At 36.0% G+C, this 22,953-nt stretch overlaps 1 protein-coding gene across 1 annotated transcript in view; it reads right to left on the bottom strand.

The window, feature by feature from the left end:
• The window catches only part of ADAMTS20 (ADAM metallopeptidase with thrombospondin type 1 motif 20), a 169,938-nt gene that overhangs the window by 121,972 nt on the left and 25,013 nt on the right, over window positions 1-22,953 (bottom strand). Inside the window, exon 4 of the mRNA XM_029954152.1 lies at window positions 6,347-6,606. Coding sequence (XP_029810012.1) covers window positions 6,347-6,606 — 260 coding nt within the window. The remainder of the gene's footprint in view (window positions 1-6,346; window positions 6,607-22,953) is intronic.

Here is a 22,953-nt window from a genome sequence, read left to right as displayed (position 1 = left end):
GGTGTATAACACAGTGATTCAACACTTTCCTACAACACCTGGTGCTCATAACAAGTGCACTCTAATCCTCACCTATTTTCCCCACCTTCCCCTGTCCCTCCAGTAACCATTCATTCATTCTCTATAATCTGTCTTGGTTTACCTCTTTTTCACCTTGACTTTTTCCCTCAACTTCCTTTGTTTTGTTTCTTAGTTCCACCTGTTCTTTTAATGAAAAAGAATTGAGAAGCGCTAAGCCCAGGTCATTTATAGATTGTCTGAAATTTGACCTCTGACAAAGTGAGCAAGCATATACAAACCCAAACTACCTCAAAAGAGAGACTTGTCCTAAACTTCTCCTTCTACCCATCTACATTTGGAATGCTGCCCTCTTCCCTAACCCTCCTTGTGAATGAAACCTCAACAACCAGCTGACCGCATCTACAAACATCTCATCTTCAACTGACACTGGTTCTCCTAGAGGAACTAAGGGTCTAGGAAGTGACTCCTGCACACATTGGGCTACTGTTTCAAGCAATCTGAGAAGCTGATTTACTTTCTATGAAGTTAGAAGGTCTGTTTTGTGCCAGATGAAGTGTGGCTTTAAAACTCTCATGGACAACTTCAATTATCTCCAGATTATGTGACAGCATCTTCCAAACAGTGATTATATTGATTTGTATGTGCAATACAGGTAACAAAACATTTCTGAGTATGCCATTATTGCTAAAACTGTGTGTACCTATTCTAAAATGTGTTCAAGAAACATTCCTCTTGTGCTCCTTTCCTTCTTACATTATTTCCACAGCACGGATATCAGAGTCACCCATCATTAAACAGGCTTCAAAAACCGGTGCATTTACAAAATCTAATATTTTCCTTGGAAATCTCTACCCTCCTTCCCACAATTTTCTTAATGAGTACCTCCTTTAACCACTTAAAATTACTAAGTTTATCCTACACTGTCCCATATAATTGATACAATATCCTACATTATCAACCAACATCCTCCATGTCAGTGCTCTCATTATGAGCATGCCACACCCACATGTAGATAATTATACACCTAGATAATTACACGTCTAATTACTTGAGATTCAGAAGTAAAAACAGGTTATCAGGATAAATTTCCATGTATTGCTGTTTTCATTTTAAAAATTCAAGTCAACAAATTTCCATATTATACACAATTCAGAAATCATTTTAAACCATCTATTACAATGTCATGCATCCTGAAAAATATTACTTTAGTCCCTTATTCATTATATCTTTCATTAACTACTGAATGCCTGCTTGATACCAGATACTGTCTGTACTTGGGCAATATAGCACGTATTCTTAATGCATATAAGAATTTAAGGAAAATGTTATATATAAGGAAAAAAATAGGGTCTTAGTATCTTCAAATCACAATGTACTTAACTGGGCATTTCTACTTAAGAAAAATTTACAATAGCCAATAGATGTATCCTGGCCAAGTCTGTTCAATCAAGTGGGCCTAAATTCCTTACATGTGAATAGAGGTACTTTTAGCCATGAGATCTGCTCCAATAACCTGAATCTGCATAAATAGGTGACTATATAATTCATTAACTAAACAAGGAGACTAAGCATGAAAGGTGCTTTTAGTAATTTCTCCAAATGAATAGGCCTAAATCCAGAAGTGTCCCAGACAAACAGATATAAGTATGCTTATGTATATATTTGTATGAATCTATATATAGGATATAGAGTTCTACCACTAATAGAACTAGTCTAGGTCCTTCACTAGGTCTAGAATTCTGTTCCAGGATATTGCCACCACCCATTCTCAAAATAGATTAGATAAGGTTAAGAACTCTTACAGCAACTGTAATCTTACATTGCAAATTCGCTAAAGCAGCTCTCTCAGTAATAGCCTGTCTTTTTATCCTCATAAATACATTTATAATGCCAAATGTCATTTTGTCCCAATGCAAATGAAAACAATGGTCCCAAATCTTTGGGATGTAGCAAAAGTGGTCTCAAGAGGGAAGCTTACAGCAATGTAGTCCTACTTCAGGAAAAATCTTGAACCACCCACCTGTATACCTAAAGAAGCTAGAAAAAGAAACACAACCCAAAACCAGCAGAAAGAATGAATGATAAAGATTAGAGCATACATAAGTAATATAGAAACAAAAAATTACAACAGATAAATGAAACTAGTAGCTGGTTCTTTGAAAAGATCAACAAAATTGATAAACCTCTAGTCTGACTAAAAAAAAGTGCAAAAAAAGTCACAAATATAACAAATTAAAGAGAAATTGCCAACACCACAGAAATACAAACAATTGTAAAGAGATTATGAAAACTTATATGTGAACAAATTGAACTGAGAAAAACTGAATGAATTCCTAGAAACATAACCTACTAAAACTGAAGCAGGAAGAGATAGAAAATTTGAACAGACTGATTACCAGCAGTGAAATTGAATCAGTAATCAAAAAACTCCCAACACAAGTCCAGACCAGGTCATTTCATAGGCGAATTCCAAACATTTAAAGAAGAATTAATACCTATTTCTCCTCAAACTATTCCAAAAAAAAAAAAGGGGGGGAACAAAAGAGGAAAAACATTTTCAAATTCATTCTGTAAGGTCAGTATCATCCTGATCAAAACCAGATAAAGACACCACAAAAAGAGAACTACAGGCCAGTATCTCTGATGAAGAGGGATATAAAAATCCTCCAACAAAATACTAGCAAACTGAATCCAATAATACATTTAAAAATCATTCACCATGATCAAGTATGATTTATTCCTAATATATAAATGTGGTTCAATATTTGCAAATAAATCAATATGATACATCACATCAATAAGGATAAAAACCATATGATCATTCCAACAGATACAGATAAGCATTTGACAAAGTACAACATCCATTCATAAAAACCCTCAACAAAGCAAGTTTAGAGAACACACCTCAACATAATAAAAGCCTTATGTGAATAAACCACAGCCAACATCATACTCAATAGGGAAAACCTGAGCTTTTCATCCAAAGATCAGAAAGAAGATAAGGATGTCTACTCTCATGACTTCTACTCAACACTGCACTGGAAGTCCTAGCCACAGAAATTGGGCAAACAAGAGGCATCCAAATTTTTAAGGACAAAATAAAACTTTCACTAGTTGCAAATCTAGTGATACTATATATAGAAAGCCCTAAAGACTCCAAAAAAACTAGAACTGATAAATGAATTCAATAAGTTTGCAGGATTTAAAAATTAATGTCCAGAAATCTGTTGTATTTTTACACACCAAGAATAAAGCAGCATAAAGAGAAATTAAGACAATCCCATTTATAATTGCACTAAAACTAAGGATCTAGGAATAAACTTAAAAGAGGTGAAAGACTTGTACTATGAAAATCATAAAACATAGATTAAAGAAGTTTGAGAAGACAAAGAAATGGAAAGACCTTTCATATTCATAGGCTGGAAGAACAAATCTTGTTAGAATGTCTGTACTACTCAAAGCAATCTACAGATTTAATGCAATACATATCAAAATACCAACAAGTATTTTTCACAGAGATAAAACAGCCCTATAATTTGTATGAGACAACAAAAGGCCCTGACTGCCAAAGCAATCTTGAAATAGAGAAGCAAAACTGGAGGTATCTTAATTCTAGACTTCAAGTTATATTAAAAAGCTGTAGTAAATAAGACAGTACGGTACTGACATAAAAGACCCACAATCAATAGATTCAAATACAAAACTCAAATACATCCACCATTATATGGTCAATTAATCTTCAAAACAACAGGAAAGAATATTCAATGGGAAAAAGACAGTCTCTGCAACCAATAGTGTTGGGAAAACTGTACCGCTATCTGCCAAAGAATAAAACTGGATCCTTTCTCACACCATGTGCAAAAATAAACTCAAAGTGGATCAGACTACACATAAGACCTGAAACCATAGAAATCCTCGAAGAGAGTACAGAAAATAATTTCTCTGACACAAGCCTAACAACAGTTTTTTTCTTCCCAGATAGGCCTCCTAAAGCAAGGGAAATAAAAGCAAAAGTAAACTATTGAGACCACATCAAAATACAAAGCTCTGCATGGCTGGGAAGCCATCAACAAAGCTAAAACAGCAACCTGCAGAATGGGAAAAGATATTTGCAAATGGTATATCCATGTACAGATATATACAGAGTTTTATATATATACACACACATATATAGTTATATATATATACACACATGTATAGATACAGATAGATATCTAAAATATATAAAGAACTGATTCAACAGCCAAAAAACAATCCAATTTAAAAAATGGGCAGGAAACATGAACAGGAATTTCTACAAAGACCTATAGATAGCCAACAGACACATGCTCAAAATTTCTCATCAGGAAAATGCAAATCAAAACTATAAGGGGATACCAACTCACACCCACCAGAATGGCTAAAATAAACACAAGAAACAAGTGGTGGTGAGGATATGGAAAAAAAAAAAAAAGGAACCCTCTTGCACCACTGGTGGGAAAACAAACTGGTGCAGCCACTGTAGAAAACAGTGCAGAGCTTCCTCAAAAAGTAAAAATAGAACTGCTGAACGATCCAGTAATTGCAGTACTGGGTACTTACTCCAAAACACAAACACTAATTCAAAGGGACACATGCACTCCTATGTTTACTGCGGCATTATTTACAACAGCCAAGTTATGGAAGCAGCCCAAGTATCCCCTGATAAATGAATGAATAGAGGTGGTGTGTGCATGTGTGTGCACAGCAGAGTATTACTCAGCCACTTAAAAAAAAAAAAAAAAAAAAAAAAAAAGCCTTGGGGTGCCTGGGTGTCTCAGTTGGTTAAGTATCTGACTTTGGCTCAGGTCATGATCTCACGGTTTGTGGGTCTGAGCCCTGCACTGGGCTCTGTGCTGACAGCTCAGAGCTTGAAGCCTGTTTCAGATTCTGTTTCTCCCTCTCTCTCTGCCTCTCCCCTGCTCACGCTCTGTCTCCATCGCAAAAATAAACAAACATTAAAAAAAAAAAAAGTCTTTCCATTTGAAACAAATGGATGGAGCTAGAGTACAATGCTAAGCAAATTATGTCAGAAAGACAAATATGATCTTATTCACATGTGGAATTTAACAATGAGCAAAGGGGGAGAAAAAAGACAAACCATGAAACAAACTTTTAGGCATAGAGACTAATAATTACCACCAGAAGGGGAGGTAGGTGAAATAGGCGATGGAGAGGAACACCTGGGTGGCTCAGTTGGTCGAGTGTCTGACTTCGGCTCAGGTCATGATCTCACCACTTGCGGGTTCGAGCCCCGCATTAGGCTCTGTGCTGACAGCTCAGAGCCTAGAGCCTGCTTCGGATTCTGTGTCTCCCTCTCTCTCTGCCCCTCCCATGCTCATGCTCTTTCTGTTTCTCAATAATAAATATTAAGAAAAAGAAAATAGGTGATGGAGATTAAAGAGTATACTTATAATGATGAGCATTAAGTATAGAACTGCTGTTCTCCTGAAATAGAACACTACTTAACTATGAATTAGGCTGGAATTAAATTTAAAAACTTTAAAATAAAGTATCATTTATTTCAATTTCTGACTTGACAAGTATAGCAATAGCAAAATAGTTTCCACTCCTTCTGTGCAGAAATAAGAGTGTTTAAAAATAAGGGGGTTGGGGAGTAGAATGCCTGGGTGGCTTAGTCGGTTAAGCATCCAACTTTGACTCAGGTCATGATCTTCTGGTCCAGGAGTTCAAGCCCCACATAGAGTCTGTGCTGACAGCTCAGAGCCTGAAGCCTGCTTCGGATTCTGTGTCTCCCTCTCTCTCTCTCTCTCTCTCTCTCTCTCTCTCTGCCCCTCCCCAACTCATGTTCTCTCTCTCTCAAAAAAGAATAAATGTTTAAAAAAAATTTTTAATAATTCAGAATCAGGAGAACCAGAGTGGCTCAATTCCTTAAACCTCCAACTCTGGATTTTGGCTCAGATCATGATCCCAACGTCCATGAGTTCGAACCCCACATCAGGCCCTGCACTTGGATTCTACTTGGGGTTCTCATTTTCTCTCTCTCTCTCTCTCTCTCTCTCTCTCTCTGTGCCCTTCCCCTGCATGCACCTGCTCCCCCCCCCCCCCCCCCATAAATAAACTTTAAAAAACAATCAAATTCAAAGGGTAAAAGATCAGGGCTACTAGGACTGTTCCAGTCACCAGGAGGTAGAAAACATTTATAAAATACTGAAAATACTTGAATTATTCCTTAAGTGTTTTCAGAGACTTTCAAGTGTTTTAAAAAGTTGTTCAAGTAACTTTTAAGTTAAATGTGAAGAAAACAGCAAACACCTCAGGAAGTTTACAGGACAAGTTTACTTACAATTGACATCAGCGTTAATACATAGTGCTGCAAATTCTGTCCATGATGATGAACCATTTTAGCGTCAGCTGTAACCATGACTTCCACGTATCTCGGATAGGATAGAAAACGTTTTTTCCTGGAATGTAATTGACTTCTTTCATCTCCCAATGATTTATTTTTTGAAGAGTACCCTAAAATCATTTCCTTCTTTATGTTAAGATCTTCATTCGTGTTGCTGTAGTTGTGAAAGGGTAAAGTGGTTTTCTTTATTTGACTTTCTGGGAGAAGAAAAGAATATAATGCAGAGCCATTAAATTAGATGGGGCTAAAAATACCGCACAAAATAGGCAAAAAACCCAATACATTCACATCTCCTTCCAATGTGAAATAAAAAGATAAAAAGAAATTTAACAGTGTGATGCAGCAGTTATCATGGTGATCACTATTCCCAGTAATAAAATGTTCATTATCAAAAACCAAACTCCAAGTCTTTTTTTATTTTTAGCAGCTATTACTGTTTGAGACCATTTATTAATAGAAAATCTCTAAACCAAGGAGTCCCCCTTTTCTCTTCTCAGTAGGTAAACTGGGTGCTCAAGCCCATGGCATTTCAACTCATTACAGATCAATCACATTTTGTTTGATATAGACATCACATAAAGATCACCAGACAGAATAACTGAACGATGAAACAATGGTAACTTTTTGAATCCAGAAAACCAACCAATGAATTTTATAATACTTGATTTATAAAATATCTGATTACTTCTGTTTATGTTTAAATACAGAATTCAGGGGCAGCTAGGTGGCTCAGTCAGTTGAGTGTCTGACTTCGGCTCAAGTCATGATCTCACAGTTTATGAGTTTGAGCCCTGCACTGGGTTCGCTGGTGTCAGCACAGAGCCCACTTTGATCCTCTGTCCCCTTCTGTCCACTCATTCCCCACTCACCCACTCTGAACGGTAAATAAAACATTTTTTAACAATGAAAAAATACACCAAATTATTAAACGTCAGTTACATATGCCATGTTTGAGTCCTACGCATATATAGAAACTTGATTGTGCTAATAGAAAAAAATTATAGGCAGCATGAATGCTTATGCTAGGTACTACATGTCTCTCCTTTACTCTATTTTTTTCTGACAACTGTTTGGTGGAAGTATTTTCAACAGAAAAGTGGACCAAAGGAATCAGGTAGGAAGAAATCAAAGGTCCAGGACAGTTCATAAACCACATACCAAAACTATTCAGACTTAGTTGTACTATAAGGGTTAGAAAGAAATATGAGACTACTACAACAATAATTTCCTTTTGAATAAGCAGTAATGCTGTGGTTAAGTAATCAAAGTCCTTAAGCATGGTTTCCACAGATGAACTTTTTCCTAATTCTTAAAACCATCCTACCCTTTAATGTTACTGTGCACTTATGCTTTGAAATTTATTTTATTGGGAAATTCTTAACTTGGCAAACAGTGTATAGCCCTAAAACTTTGTCCTACTATTTCTCGTGGGGTGACTCCACCACTGAAATATCCATGACCACTTCGCAGACCCTGGATAAGAGCTCGTATGTAACTTACATACAAATCTCAGAGTCAACAGGAAGTAAATACACTCTAATTTGTTCATCAGTTTTAAATATTATACCTACTCTACTTCAGGGAACAGTTAGAAATTGAGGAGCAAACAGAACCTTATAAAGGTTACAGTCTAGTAGGGAGAGACAATAAATAACATATTTAAGGATAATTTTCAGAATAACTAAGTGCTTCAATAATTCAACCTCAAGACAAAAAAGAAAGTGACTCTACCTACCCAAATGGCTTACATTTAAAAAATCAATAATACTGTTAGTGCAACCACTTTGGAAAACTACTTGGCAATTTCCAAGTTAAACACATATGTACACCACCCTCGCAATTCTAATCAATATATACCTAAGAAAACATATCAACAAAAAGACTTGTGTAAGTCTGTGCATAGCAAGACTAGCTTATAGATCAAGGGAACAGAACACAGAGCCCAGAAATAAACACTCATGTATTTGGTCAAATGATCTTCAAGGGTGCAAAGACCACTCTATTGGAAAGCAATGGTCTCCTCAACAAGAGGTAATGGGAAAACCGGGTATCCATGTGAAGAATGAAATTAGAGCCTTCACTTATAAGAAAAACTAAAAAATGGATTAAAGACCTAAAAGGCCCCAAACTCTGAAAGTTCTAAAAGAAAACAGAAGAAAAGCCTCATGATACTAGATCTGGTAAGGGCTGCTTGGTTGGGTAGGACACCAAAGCACAGATGACAAAATAGACAAATGGGACTACATCAAATTTTAAACTTGCACCACTGGACACAACAGTTTGAAAAGGAAGCCTACTAAATAAGAGAAAATACCTGTAAATCTATTTTTCTGAAGAGGAGAATTAGAATGCCCTTTTTGCATCCCTTTTTTAAGGCCTTTAGTTCAAAATAATCTGCATGCTAAAGTGGCATATCTTGGATTGGTATATTCCCACCACCCATCCCAGACCAGAAAGTTTAAGAAATTAGATCCTTCACATAAAGCTATTAGATCAGGACCTAGTAAACAGTTACCACTTTTGTCATTACTAGTTATAAAGAATTATGTGTTGAAAGACACATGCCCTTAAAATTAACTTTAAAAAAGAATATGACTAAGTGCTGTGTGTTTTAGGAAAAATGGTTTGCTATTTTATTGCGGATTTATAAATTAAAGTTAAAATGCTCATCCACAGAGTTGTGCTGTGATGTTGAAATTCTTAAGGCAGGAGCAGTGGGTGATTCTGTTTGCCAATCACAGGGCATTGTTACACAAGTGTGTGTCAAGTGGAAAACAAAAGTGTTCATTCTCACTACTTAGGGAAGCGATTCATAAGTGTTTTAACAGCTCTTACAGAAGACCATGGTGCACCATAATTCCCTTGTTTTAAAAATATTTCTAAGTCTCATGAGGCATGTAGCTTTAGTTTTGGGGAGGAGGTGATCTATAACAGCAAGTGCTTTACATTTTGGGGTTTTTCTTGAATTTTTAATTACTGAAGGCAAATGGCTTTCCAAAGCTACTGAGGTATGTTTCCACTCTTCTAAGTCTTGATGTGCCAGGTTCTGGAACATTTGCTTAGCTGATGCTTTTGGGAAGCTTGAAGGGAAAGCACTGATCAGGCTCTTCCAGGCTGAGAGCCATATTCACCTATTTGGCTAGCAGGAAAGTCTTCTCTTTCTTCACTAGGTTCACTACTGGCAGCAGAATCTTGCCAAGTGATCCTGGGTGGTCATAACCACGGTCCACCATCTACTTGCAATTACTGTTAGGAGGCCATTATGGAAGCAAAAGAATGTGCTTGAATTGGTGTTTAAATTTTTTTTAATGGATCTCTGTCAATACTTATTAAATGAGATCTCCTGTGTATTTGCTAGAATAAATCTGGGATATGCTCCTCGAACTCCGTCAAATGTACTGGAATCGGATTTGAAATTCTCATGGGAAATTTCCTCTATGTTCTAGTATTAATAAGTCTCCATTTAATAGGTGCATGTTGGGAACCAGAGCTATAGGAACTTGATAGACTGCAATGGATAGGACCATAAAGTCCCATCCACTCAAACTTCCTATATATATAAAAAAAAAAAAGCATCAGAACTATATTGAAATGCAGAATGTGATTTTCTTATTAAATATGATTTATGGACTAAAGAAGGCAAGCTCTCTTAACCCACTGACTTTTATTTTTTCCCAAGACAATTACATTTTAATGGAACAAGTCGGGAGATGGATGTATGTGTGTGTACACATTATATGCATATATACACACATATATACAGAGTGTTTTTAACAGACTCCTACAACTCCACAAAAAAACAAAAGTTCCCTATTCAAATATGGGCAAAGAATGAATAGACATTTCACCAAAGATGATACACAAATGGCCAAACAGGTGACAAAATGCTCATCACTACTTAGAAAAAATTCAAATCGAAACCAAAGGGAGGTTATCACTTCACACTCAATAGGATGGCTATAAAAACCTAAGTGTTGGTGAGAATGTGGAGAAATTGCAATCCCTGCAAACTATTGGTGGGATTATAAAAATGGGACAACTGCTACAGAAAATATAAAGGTACCTGAAAAAGTTACAAATAGAACTACTGTAAGATCCAGCAGTCTACTTCTAAGTGTATATGAAAAAAAAAATCAAAAGCAGGGTCTTTTTTAAATTTTTAATATTATTCTGAGAGAGAGAGAGAGAGAGAGAGAGAGAGAGCGAGCGAGCGAGCACGGGCGCAAGTGTGAGCATGAGAGCACCATGAGCAGAGGAGGGACAGAGTGAGAGGGAGACAAAATCTGAAGCAGACTCTAGGTTCTGAGCTGTCAGCACAGAGCCCTACGTGAGGCTTGAACTTAAACTGCAAGATCATGACCTGAGCCAAAGGTGGCTGCTCAACCAACTGAGCCACCCAGGCACCCCAAAAGCAGGGTCTTAAAGAGATATTTGCATACCCACATTCAATGCAGCATTGTTCACAACAGCCAAAAGGGGGAAGCAACCCCAAACGTTCATCAGCAGATAAACGAAATGTGGTATATACATCCTACGGATTATTCAGCATTAAAAAGAAAGGAAAGTGTTACATGCTATAAACTGAATGAACCTTGAAGATGTTATGCTAATAAGCCAGCCACAAAAGTCCTGTATCACTTCATTTACATGAGGTATCTAAAATAATCAAGTTCATACCAAGCTGAGTGGGTAGTTACACAGGAGCCAGTCAGTATCTCACTGCCTGAGAAATTTCCAAGTCTGTCCAGCTTGGGTGCTAAGAAATCAAGTATCTCACTTGTTAGCAACAGTAGGTAAAATGGGAATATAATCCAACAAAGGGAGCACTATGATTTGAAGGAGTTACATTGACTAAAGAGTAAGTCAGAATAGATGGTTCTATATAGGCTAAGGTAATGAAACCAATAAGAACTCCAGACTAAAATGATTAAAAGTGATAATACAACAATTAATAGGAAGATAGGGGAAAAAATAGGATAAAAGGGGAAAGAAGCTTCTTGAACAAAATTATAGAATTTCAAATCTAAAGATTTAATCCTGGCTAAGTTAAAAAGGAAAAAATAGCCAGTATCAAGATTCTATACATATTAACAAGTATTACAAGCAATTTGATGGAAACAAACTTAGAGATATTTTCTAGAACATTCTTGGAAAAACACAACTTATCAAAAACGACCTATGAAGAACTAAAAAAAAAAAAACTTTTCAGAAGTTAGTCCTAATAAAAAGTTTTTAAATAAAAATTTAGTCCTAATCAATTTTCACCCAATAATCCAATCTCAAAGAGCTTCACCACTAAATGCCATTAAGTATTTAAAGAACACTACTTTTTCAATTGTTAAAAAAAAAAAAAGAGAGGGAAACAATTCCAAATTTGTTTCATGAGGTTCTTAGAAGATGATCAAAAAGAGGATTTTCATAATTTTGGTTAAAATTTTTAAAAAGGATTCCATAGGACATAAACAATAGTAAATATTAAAAACTATTCATTTCAGGGTGCCTAGGTGGCTCAGTTGGTTGAGCATCTGGCTCCAGCTCAGGTCATGCTCTCTCTTTCCTGGGTTTGGACCCCATGTCCGGCTCTGTACTGACAGCTAGCTCAGAGCCTGGAGCTTGTCTTCAGATTCTGTGTCTCCCTCTTTCTCTGACCTCCCTTGCTCATGCAGTCTCTCTCCCAAAAAATAAATAAAACATTTTTTAAAATTAAAAAAAAAATAAAAACTATTCATTTTAATGAATTAAGACTGAACTTGTGTTCACTAAAAATACCCCACTATGGGAGAAGATAACTGCAATATATATAAACAAATGGCTTATGTACAGATTATATAGTTAAACCATAAATTGATAAAAACCAATAAAATTAAGGGAGATTTGAATACCTCACAATAGGCAAAATCCAAAAACATTTGAATAGTAATATATGAAATGCTGCCAAAATATTGATAATCAAGAAAATGCAAATACATAAAACATGACCAGAAAATTAAAATGAAAAATACTGACAAATCACAGAAATATAATGTGGAACACCTGAATCTCTCATACTGGTAGTAACACTGAAAATTGGCATAATTCAATTTAAGATAATTTGAGTAGGGCAGAAGGAAACAGTTCATATAGCTTAATGCAAAAAGGATAAAATTCATTGCTTTTAAATAAAAATGTAATACACACACACACACACACACACACACACACACTTACTAAAAATAAGCACATTACAAGACAAACACATACCCAGGACTTCCATTTTTAAAAGGAAGGGGTAATTTCTCAGAAAATCTTAAGCAAGAAGTTAGGGAAAAAAGAATCCAACCATCAATATAAAATACAAACATTACCTAACACAGACTGCTTACAGTAAGTCAAGTGCATTTCTGATAAATTTCATTATATTAACTCAAAAGGACAGAAGTTATTGTTGTTAATCCCATATTACAGATGAAAATCTGCAACATGGAGATTAAAAAAAAAAAGACTTACAACCACAGCTGATCACCAATGGAGCTGCAAAGAACAGAACTAAAAAGACCATTTATAACAGCAAACGATTTAGATTTGCCTATCACACACACAAAAGTTTCATAGAATCAAGTTAATAAAATCCAGCCATATGCTAAACAGCACATCTGGGATTCAAATTCCAGGAATCTAGCTCCAGAGTCAGTGGTTTTAAACCGCTAAAAGATATTGTTTGACAATGAAGGACAAAGCGGGAGGGACGGGGGGGACCAGAATTTAACATATTAGAGATCTCAAAAGTTTAATTTCTAGGCCAAATGAAATATTACATACAACTTTGTCAAAATAATTGAATTAAGAAATAGGATTTCATACTTCAACACAGCAGTATAAAGGAATCTTGTCACTCAGGTTTGGGATGTAAGAATGACGGTAGGGAGAGGCAGGTGGACAAAACGGGAGGGTATGAGCAGAATTACGTGACTGCACGTGGGTTGCTGACCAAGTCCTGCATTTCCTATTGATTCATATATTCATGATACATATCAAGGTTTTTTTAAATATTCATTTTTGAAAGCAAGTAGCGTAAGGGGCGGGGGGAGGGAGAAAGGGAGACACAGAATCTGAAGTAGGCTCCAGGCTCCAAGTTGTCAGCATGAAGCCCAACCCGAGGCTTGAACTCAAACTGTGAGATCATGACCTGAGCTGAAGTCAGATGTTTAACCAACTGAGCCACCCACACACCCATATTATATTAAGTTCTTAATGTATATTACTATGTACTAAGTTAATAGCTATTAAAACAGTATGACAGATCTCACTACTATCATATACAATAGTTTTGGTAATGCTACATAAAGCAGTAAGACAAAATGAAATATACAATATGAATATTAGGAAGAAAGTTTTCATTCTTTTGATTTTGCAGATAAATGGCTTTTATAACTAAAAAAAACCCAAGAGGCTTAATTTAAGACTTTTCAAACTAACATCCTCAACACAGGAATAACTGAGTGAAAAGTTATACAGCTGTTAATTAGGTCTGTGCGTGTTTGATATGAAAGGATGGCCATGTGTTCTTAAGTGAAAAATGTAGTATGTAAAGTATGATTTTATTTTTGTAGAAACTGTCTTAGGATATACAAGTACTTAGCCATAAAAATGTATATAATGAGCCAAAAGGTACATAAGTATACACCTCAAATTTTAACACTGGCTATCTGGGATGGGTGTGAGTCAAAGTGGATAGAACTACTTAATTCTTTAAGATCTCAGTGTCCATTAAATCATTACAATTAATTTAACTGTAGTTTTTTAGTTACATTTCTAAAAACAGCATCTGTAACTTTCACAGGCTAAAGTCTTCTCATTACTCTTTGAGATTTATAATTAAGCAGTGTAACAAAAGATAAAGTGACATTTCCAAATATTTTAAATGGGTATTCAAAGCTCATTTGCCAATTACATCATCTTTATGAAATGCTCATCTTTACTTATGTTCCAAGTCAAATGCTAAAATGATGCACCACCCTTTATTAGTAACAAGTGTATTATGACCTAAAACTAATTTAGAGCAAACCAAACCCATCAAATCAGGAACATCATGCAATGGATAATCTGCCCCCTAGAATATAAAAAGTTTAATTACATCTGTAAATACAACACTTAACAGTACAGCTTATTATAGAATGTATGGAGACTGTTTTACAGTCAATTTTTTAGTAGTTTATAGCATGGATCATTTTCAACAATGTAATTAGGAATCTAATTCTACACGAAAATCCTCCTGGAACTTCATATTCAAAATATACTAAATTGAGTCTTCTATTCCTATTCCCAGGTTTGCTTTCTATTATTATGAGTAATAACCTAATATGTGTAACTCACACTGAACTGTACACTACCATTGAGCTCTTGTCCCTTTACCCTTTTTATGTGGTCACCAAGTTTTTGCCATTTCTCTTTCAGAATGTTTTTTGTATAGCTTCTATTGTCAACAATGTCCATCTAAACTCATTCAAGTCCTTAGAATATTAGCATCATGAATGCAAAAATCAGACAAAGTCGGCAAAATGGCCCCACCATCTTCCATCCCAGTCCCTCCCACTCATCCTTCATTCATGTCCAAGAAAAATCATTTTCAGGAACATCCCTGTTATCTCAAGAAGTTACCACTGATCCACACTGCCTGTAAGTCCAAGCCCTTCCCCATAGCCCACCGCTAACACAATCATCAGGCTACCACTACCAACAAGCTATAAATTCTTTAAGGAGTAAAAACACCAGTGGGTAATGTATTATACGCCTTGTAAGTGCTCAACAAATGTTCATGGGAAAAAGGGAAAATGTGGGAAAAGGATAGAAAATTGGGAGAGAAAGAAGAAAGGAATACACAGAGGGACACAAGGTTAAGGAATAGAAATTTGGGGTATAAGTAAGCCTAACAGATATATGAAAGCAGCAGTTCAAAGATGGAGAGATTATCTTTGGTTTTCCTGATAGCAACTGTAACACTCTAGTCTCTACATAGGTTACAATAGATACTAATGCTCTGTATTTGATCAAGTGAACAAATTTTATGCTTCAAAAATAGAATGAAATTGTTTTGAAAAGGAGCATAAAGTCAAATCAAGCATATTCTGAGTCATCAACATTTCAAACCACTTAATAGGTCAACAGGGTTCCCAATTCAAAGAATTGTGTGTGCTCTGAAACTGTGATCCTATCAGATATAAAATTTAGCATGTTTTCTCAGGATTTAAACTTTTCTGGATATGTCCTATTAGGCTATGCTATTGATTTTTATTGTTAATGTTAGTATGAATTATAATAAAAATAAACACTTTATTTCAAAGAGGCTCCCCAGTTAATTAGAACCCCACCTACTACTAGCAATAGATGTGCAAATCATGGACTTGCCTGTGACTAGCTGAAACTTGAAACATAAGAGAATTATTACATCACTAAATCCTCATTGGATCCCTGAATCAGTTTCTATTAGAGTGCACATTTTAAAATAGACATGTGACACAGGTTACACACAATTTCAACAGCCACCAACTGAATAAGTGGCATAACAAAGAAATGAATTCAGACTTCCTCAATATTCATTATTACATTTGAATTCCAGACCACATGACTCTTTGAAAGGTCATATGTGGTAATACATGTAGAATGTTAAGAATTTAGTAACAAATTATGGGGTCATAATGGAAAATGCTATCTCCTACAAACTAAAAGAGGAAGTAGCTAGTCATATTCATGAAAATATGGGGTCTAGTTCTTCTTGAACTACAGAACAAGAACTGAGCCAAGATTTGGATATACAGTCATCTATCTCTGCCGACCACAGACCTGGGACAGACCCAGTACTGTCCTTTCACTGTGGAGGCCCTGAAATAGAAAAAAAACACTGGAAACCACCAAATCATTCCCATTAATCCTACATCCAGCAACCAATGCTAGTTCCTTCTGCTACGTGGGCTGACAGGTCAAAGAGAACATAGGTCAAGCATAGTACTATTTTTCCACACTATTAATCTATTAAAAATATTAGTATGAACATTTCCTATTAACTAGTTTTATCTTGAATTTTGGAAAAAAAATAAGTTATAGCTCAAAAATCGCAAAGTCCACCTTATACTTGAACTCATTCTTGTCTAATGCTACTCTGGCCACTGCAATTTATTCCGCCTATTTGGGTCATTCCTGAAACAGCCTTTACCTGAAAATACTATTCTCGTGTGAAAAATTCTAACTTTTGATGTTTGCTTTAAACAGTTTTTAAAAGAAATACTGAAGGTATTTTTCAAAGTTTCATGTTTTAAAAAACTTAGGTCTAATTAAAGAAAATCACTGGATATGAAATGTTAAAATGTAAAACTGAAATTTTAATGGTACTTAATATCTTTATCATGGAATTAGTTTTTATTCATATTGCTTTTGTCAGCTTCTATCAAGTCACACATTTTTCCCACGTATGTCAAACCAAAATTAAACTTTGAAATCACTGATAAACTGAATTCTTATTTTCAAATAAGTACTCTGTTATTAGACGATACATTTTAGAATTTAATCCCTTTTAAAAAGAAGGTTTTTGTCAATTTTAACATCAGAATGTTAATCTAACATCTAAATACGTTTATATATATATGCAGAGAAAGCCGTAATTGCAGACTAATGCACAATGAGGGAGTTTTATCCCTTTGGATTGCTGGCTCTCTTCCAAGAAAGAAAAGTCCAAGAAAGCAGCCTTCTTGGGGTAGGTCCAAAGGCCTGGATATTCTCCACATGAAACAGTGTATCTGTCGCCTGACCTGGCAATGGGCCCAACTCCTACTCTAGCAGTAACGATCTTCGCAAAGAGTGGAACAGAGGCTGGGACCAGCCAAGAACATGGACCGTGCTTGTACAGCTTCCCCTGCATTTGTACTCTGTGAGAGCAGCCCAATCTCCTGTCTCCAGGTCTTTAAGTAGGGCAGCAATAGGGAATCAGATTCTAATTGTAAATAATTAAAGTCTTTACTTCCTTTTCATGAGGAATTCACATGGGTAAGCAGTAGAGAGCCAAAGATTAAAATTTACTTCACTAAGCATTTGTAATTAAATTGTGTTTGGTAGACCAAAGAGTATAAAATAAGCTATATGGCTGATTAGCTATCCAAAATGTAAAAGATTTACATTTATTGCTCTCCACAAATCTATTGTGTTTTCACTTCTTTCTTTTACCTATTGAGTACATCTTTAAGATTAATTGAACAAAAATGACATCCTTCTACAGCTCCCATACCATCATCCATCACTTTAATCATTCCCTTCAATAGGACCTTCCTGCTCTTTCAATGTGGCAAGGGAAAGTTTACAAACCAGATTTATGAATATATTTACAAAAATTCTAAAGAAACTATGAAACCTAGTCTGGTAGAAACCTAAGGTGGACTTTCCATTTGAAAATCAATTCTCTGAACAATGAAGAAAAATACAGGATCACCTTGGGATATGCAGAAGCAAAGAGTTTTGATAAAATTCAACATCCATTCATAATAAAAATTCTTAGGCTAGGGTGTAAGAGAACTTCCTTAAATGGATAGGGAGTAAGGGAAGACTATAGACACTGCACTGATTAGAAAAGGTTGAAAATTTTACTTGTAAAATTGATGAGGCAAGGATTTTCATTATTGCTATTTCTAGTCAATTTGGTTCTAGAAATCCTAGCCAGTACAATAAAGGGGGGGAGGGGAAGGAGGCAGAGTGGAGGGAGCTGAAAGATTGTAAAGTAAATAGCCATTCACATGATTGTTCATGTACAAATCCAAAGCCATCAACAGATAATTTATTAGAATATATGAACAAGGTTGCTGAATATTAGTCAATATAAAAAATGCTCACATTTTCATGTAGGAAAAAAATAAAAATTTTTAAAGTTATACCATTTATGATAAAAAAGTTACACACTACCTCTACAAAGAAATGCACAAGCTATCAGGTGAAAAATAATGGGTTAGAAGACACATTATAAAGAGGTCACTTCATCAACTTGATCTCTTGAGCACTAAAATCAAAATTTTTCCTTTTGCAGAAACAATCTAAGATTTCTATGTAAATACAAAGCATAAATAACAGATAATCTTGACAAAGTCAAGGGCTGCTTCTACCACATTTCAGAACCTCGAAAGTTACAATATTTTTTAATGTAGTATGGCAGTAGCATAATTAATAGACCAATGGAAGTCCAAAGTAGATCCACATATAGAACATTTTTCTGAACAAATATGATGCATTTTTAAAATTCTTATGAAATATTTCCATTAAAAAAATAAAGTTATTTACCATTGCTTTTGATAGTTTTAAGTCCCTTGTTTGGGGATTTTGACAAAACTGAGATTAATGTTTAAAACAGATAGATGAGCTCTTACTTTCATTCAAATAGGTTTTTTTATTTAATGTTCTACCTCAAAGTTTAACATGTGACTTTTTTAATGAAGGTTTTCACCACAACAGAATTAGAACCCAACAAGGCCATCTACAAACTCATTTAGGTCTCTTCACAATACTTGTTTTATTCATGCCAAGATTTTTGGAACCCTTTCAATTAGCACATTTGAGGTCACCGATCATCCTTACTTTGCAAAATTCAATCATCAGTTCCAAATCTTCCTATTCTTTTAATTCCTAACACCATTCAGCCAATTAATCTGTCCTATCTTTTTGTAAAGTTCACATGGCTGTGGGGCACACATTCCTGTCCTGTCTTTCTGACCTCTTCATTTTCCTAGTTTAATCCTCACCTCTCCAAGTGCTAACCATTGGCATGCCTCACAGTTCAGTTCTTGGAATTTCTCTTTTGTACTCCTGTCTATTCCCTATGCAGTTTCATACAGCCTTAGAATATAGGATACTCTAACTCCTAAGTTACGGTAAGTCTAGACCCCCATAGCAACCTTCCAATTCATCTTCCATTGCCTACTTGACTAGTCTACCCCCGGATGTCTGACTGGCATCTCAAAGTCAAAATATGAACACAGGAGAAGGGAGGTAAAAATAAGATAAAAACAGAAGGAGACATACCATAAGAGATGCTTAAATACAAAGAACAAACTAAGGGTAGCTGGCGGGGTGTTATGGAGGGGATGGGCTAAATGGGTGATGGGTCTTAAGAAGGGCACTTGATGGAAGGAGCATTGGCTGTTCTATGTAAGTGATCTATCACTAAATTCTATTCTCAAAAATCATTATTATACTATATGAAACCAACCTGGATTTAAATATAAGTGAATCTGATGTTCCCTCCTAACTTGTGGTTCTTATAGCCTTACCCATTCTTGGTAAATGGAAACTCTGTCCATCTGCTTAGGCAAAAATCACACACACACACACACACCCCATTTAGAATAATCTGACCATTCCTACTGTCAACACTCAATGCCTCACACCTGTCAGCTTGACCAAAGTGCATACTGAATGTGGCTACCAACTTCATGGCCACACCCTAAATTCAGGACTTCATCATTGCTCCACATGATTATTGCCTTATCTCCCTTGCTTTTGCACTTGTTCTGCCAGCCTTTCTCCATGCAGCAATCTGAATGATTCCTTTAAAATGCAGGCTGATCATTCCCCTCTTCTGCTCAAAATCCCACAGTGGCTTCCAATGTTAGTTATAGCTAAAATCCCTAAACTGTGATTTACAATATCCTTTGTGTTGGGGGGGATTCACCAACCTAAAGCAGAACCTAAAGCTGCTTAAACTTCTGGTCTCTTGCAAAAATCCATTAATAAGGCCTTGAGAATACTAGAGATTTTACATTCGTAATTTTTGTGTTTTTTTTTCCATAAAGCTCCCTTCCCAATTTGTTTAGTGTTCAAGCTTCACAACCTGGATCCACCCATAACTACTCAACCTAGCCTCCCACTACTACTGTGACTTCACCTCCTACTACCCTCCCTCCTTCCCTATACTTGTACAGGCTGGTTATGGGACATGTTAGACAGGCCTCAGCACCTTTGCAGCTTCCATGAAGGAGGTACCAAATATTTTACCAATGAAGGAACAAATGAATAAACAAATCCATGTTGGGGCAAGGTTGAGGCCTCAGCCTCCGGAATTATTAATGTGGAACAAGAACAAGAACCTCCCCTTAGCAGTCAGCTCTTTTCTTCATTTACTCAGTGGAACATGGAAAACCAGCGCAGGTCTTACCAATTCACTCCTCTTGCTCTCCTCCCTCCAGCCCACCATGAGGCAGAAAACAAAGGGCTGACTACTTATTGACCTTACACCACCTATTTTCTCTCTTTGTAGCTGAATACTATGAATGGAGCCCCCCCAGGGCTAGTAGTGGATATACTAAGAAGAAGTCAAATTTCTATTTGTTGTTGCAAGATCAGATTTTGAAAACCACAACGTAAACATTACCCTTGATGTTTCAATTTATACTTTTTCATCTCCCAAATAAAATGCTGAGGAATGTATGTCCCAAAAACCCAAGTGAATAATCCCAATTGCTAGAATATATACAAAATTACTGGATACAGAAGAGAAAGGAGTTAACCTAAAACTCTGAACAGTTTTACACCAAAAATATTACTAATCCTTTTACATAGACTGTTATAGTTACTAATATCTCAGTCCATCCCACCTCTCAGCACAAATTATTAAGTTTAGCTATGAATCTATGGATGCCAAAAATATCTTTCATTCTGTGTACTTCTCATTAGTTTTGGGTACCTCCATCTGTAGTGCTCAAAGTTACCTGAATTGTTTCCAGCACCATCACAACTCTCCACCTGTTGGTGCACTTTCTGGTTTTCCCTACCTAGCGTCTATTCATCTCATGGCTCCTAGCTTCAATTTGGGTACCTATTCCTACCCAACTCAGTCTATGATTCATTCCAGTTGCATTGTCCTGACTCCACAAGCAGGGTGGGTCTGGCTGATTATAGCTCTGCTACCTGTAACGGCAATTGGTTCAGGCCAAGTCAGGTCCAACAAAATAATCAGCAGGACCCCAGTTTGAACTATTGGGGGAGAGGACTCCCAACACCCACTGGATTGGTGTTAAGGTAAAGCCCAAATCCGTCAACAAGGCTTACAGATACCTTCATCAGTTTGCTCCTCCGTACCTCTCCAGCGTCACATCACCTTGCCATCTCCTGGCATCCTGCACCTTTACTTTTAGCTCCCCAAGTGGTTCAAGCACTGTTTCCTCGCCACACATTTGCACATGATGTTGCTTCTATCTGGAATACTTTCCACCCTCTCCCTTTCTCCTGACCACTTCCTGCTCATCTTTTCAATCTCAGATAAGGAGTTATTTTCTCAAGGAAGCCTTCTCAGACATCCCCATCTGAGCTATGGTATTCCTAGGAGGCCCCAAATCATCTTCTGAATGAACCTTGTCTTGCAGACCTGACTGAACTGAAAGGTTATTTTGGTACTAACAACTCCTCACCTGTCTGCACAACAGTTATCACATAACACAGTACTATTTGCTGTGAAGAATATAAAAGATGGAATAAAATGCTATTTTTGTTTACTTTAAGGAACATAAATCTTAAAGTTAACAGGTGGGATAGCAGAGGTATATAACAAATCCAAGATACTGTTAATTACATGCAGAAACAATACAGCCCCTAAATTGTGAGATATTATATAGCTTGAGATTCTAAAGACCACGTTCCTAATCTTACAGAATTATAGGCAGATACGTACATTAACTACCTGAAAATAAGATGCTAACTATAAAATAGTAATTTTCAGTAAAGCAAGAGTAAGAATGTATAGTTAGTAAAAGACCTAAAGACCAAGGACGCCGATCACATTTTTAAAATCACATCTGTATAAATGAAGAATATCATAAATATTTAAATCACCTCCTATTTAAAAGGCATTTAAAATAAATATGAGAGGTTATGAAAGGAGAAGATTAAGGAGAGACTGCTTAAAGGCTAAGTGAGCAAGTAGGAAACAAGCCAAAGGAAACACATGGTGGTAGATCCCGAGGGATGCGCACCGCTAGTGGGTCAGCAGAAAGTATTCAATTCCTGCGGTGAAGACATATGTTGCTGTCAGGTAAAAAAATCCTAGGACTTTACCAAGTTGCAAAGTGACTAAGAACTTTACCTTGGAATTTCAAAAACAAGAAGTGCACCAACTTAAAGCCTAGATGACAAAGGTCTTAATGGAGGTAGAACAGAAAAACAAAATGTAGTTTATTTCAAAGAAGGGTTAATAGTGTCACACCCTCCTCAGATTTGATCAACACATGAACCAGAACAAGCAGACAGGAGTAAAGATAAATTCGAATTTCCTAGCAACAAATGAGAAACTAATTTTACAAACGGAAAGGAGATTAGATTATAAATGATTTAGTTTGACACCATAATGTTCAAGACACTGGCAGATCTTACTCTTCAATTAAGAGTTATAATTAGGAAAGCTTCTCTTATACCTTAAGATTCATAATCCTCTCCTATTCATTTCCAAGGTAGTGCAGAAAGTAATCAAGGGGAAAAAAACCTTGCCTTCAAAATTATGAATCATTTCTTCACAATTTTTTCCAGTTTAATAATATAGCATA

The sequence above is a fragment of the Suricata suricatta genome, chromosome 10, assembly GCF_006229205.1.
Source record: "Suricata suricatta isolate VVHF042 chromosome 10, meerkat_22Aug2017_6uvM2_HiC, whole genome shotgun sequence".
In the NCBI taxonomy this organism is placed as follows: domain Eukaryota; kingdom Metazoa; phylum Chordata; class Mammalia; order Carnivora; family Herpestidae; genus Suricata; species Suricata suricatta.
The sequence above is the reverse complement of the archived record's forward strand: the minus strand, read 5'-3'. Positions and strand labels throughout refer to the sequence as shown.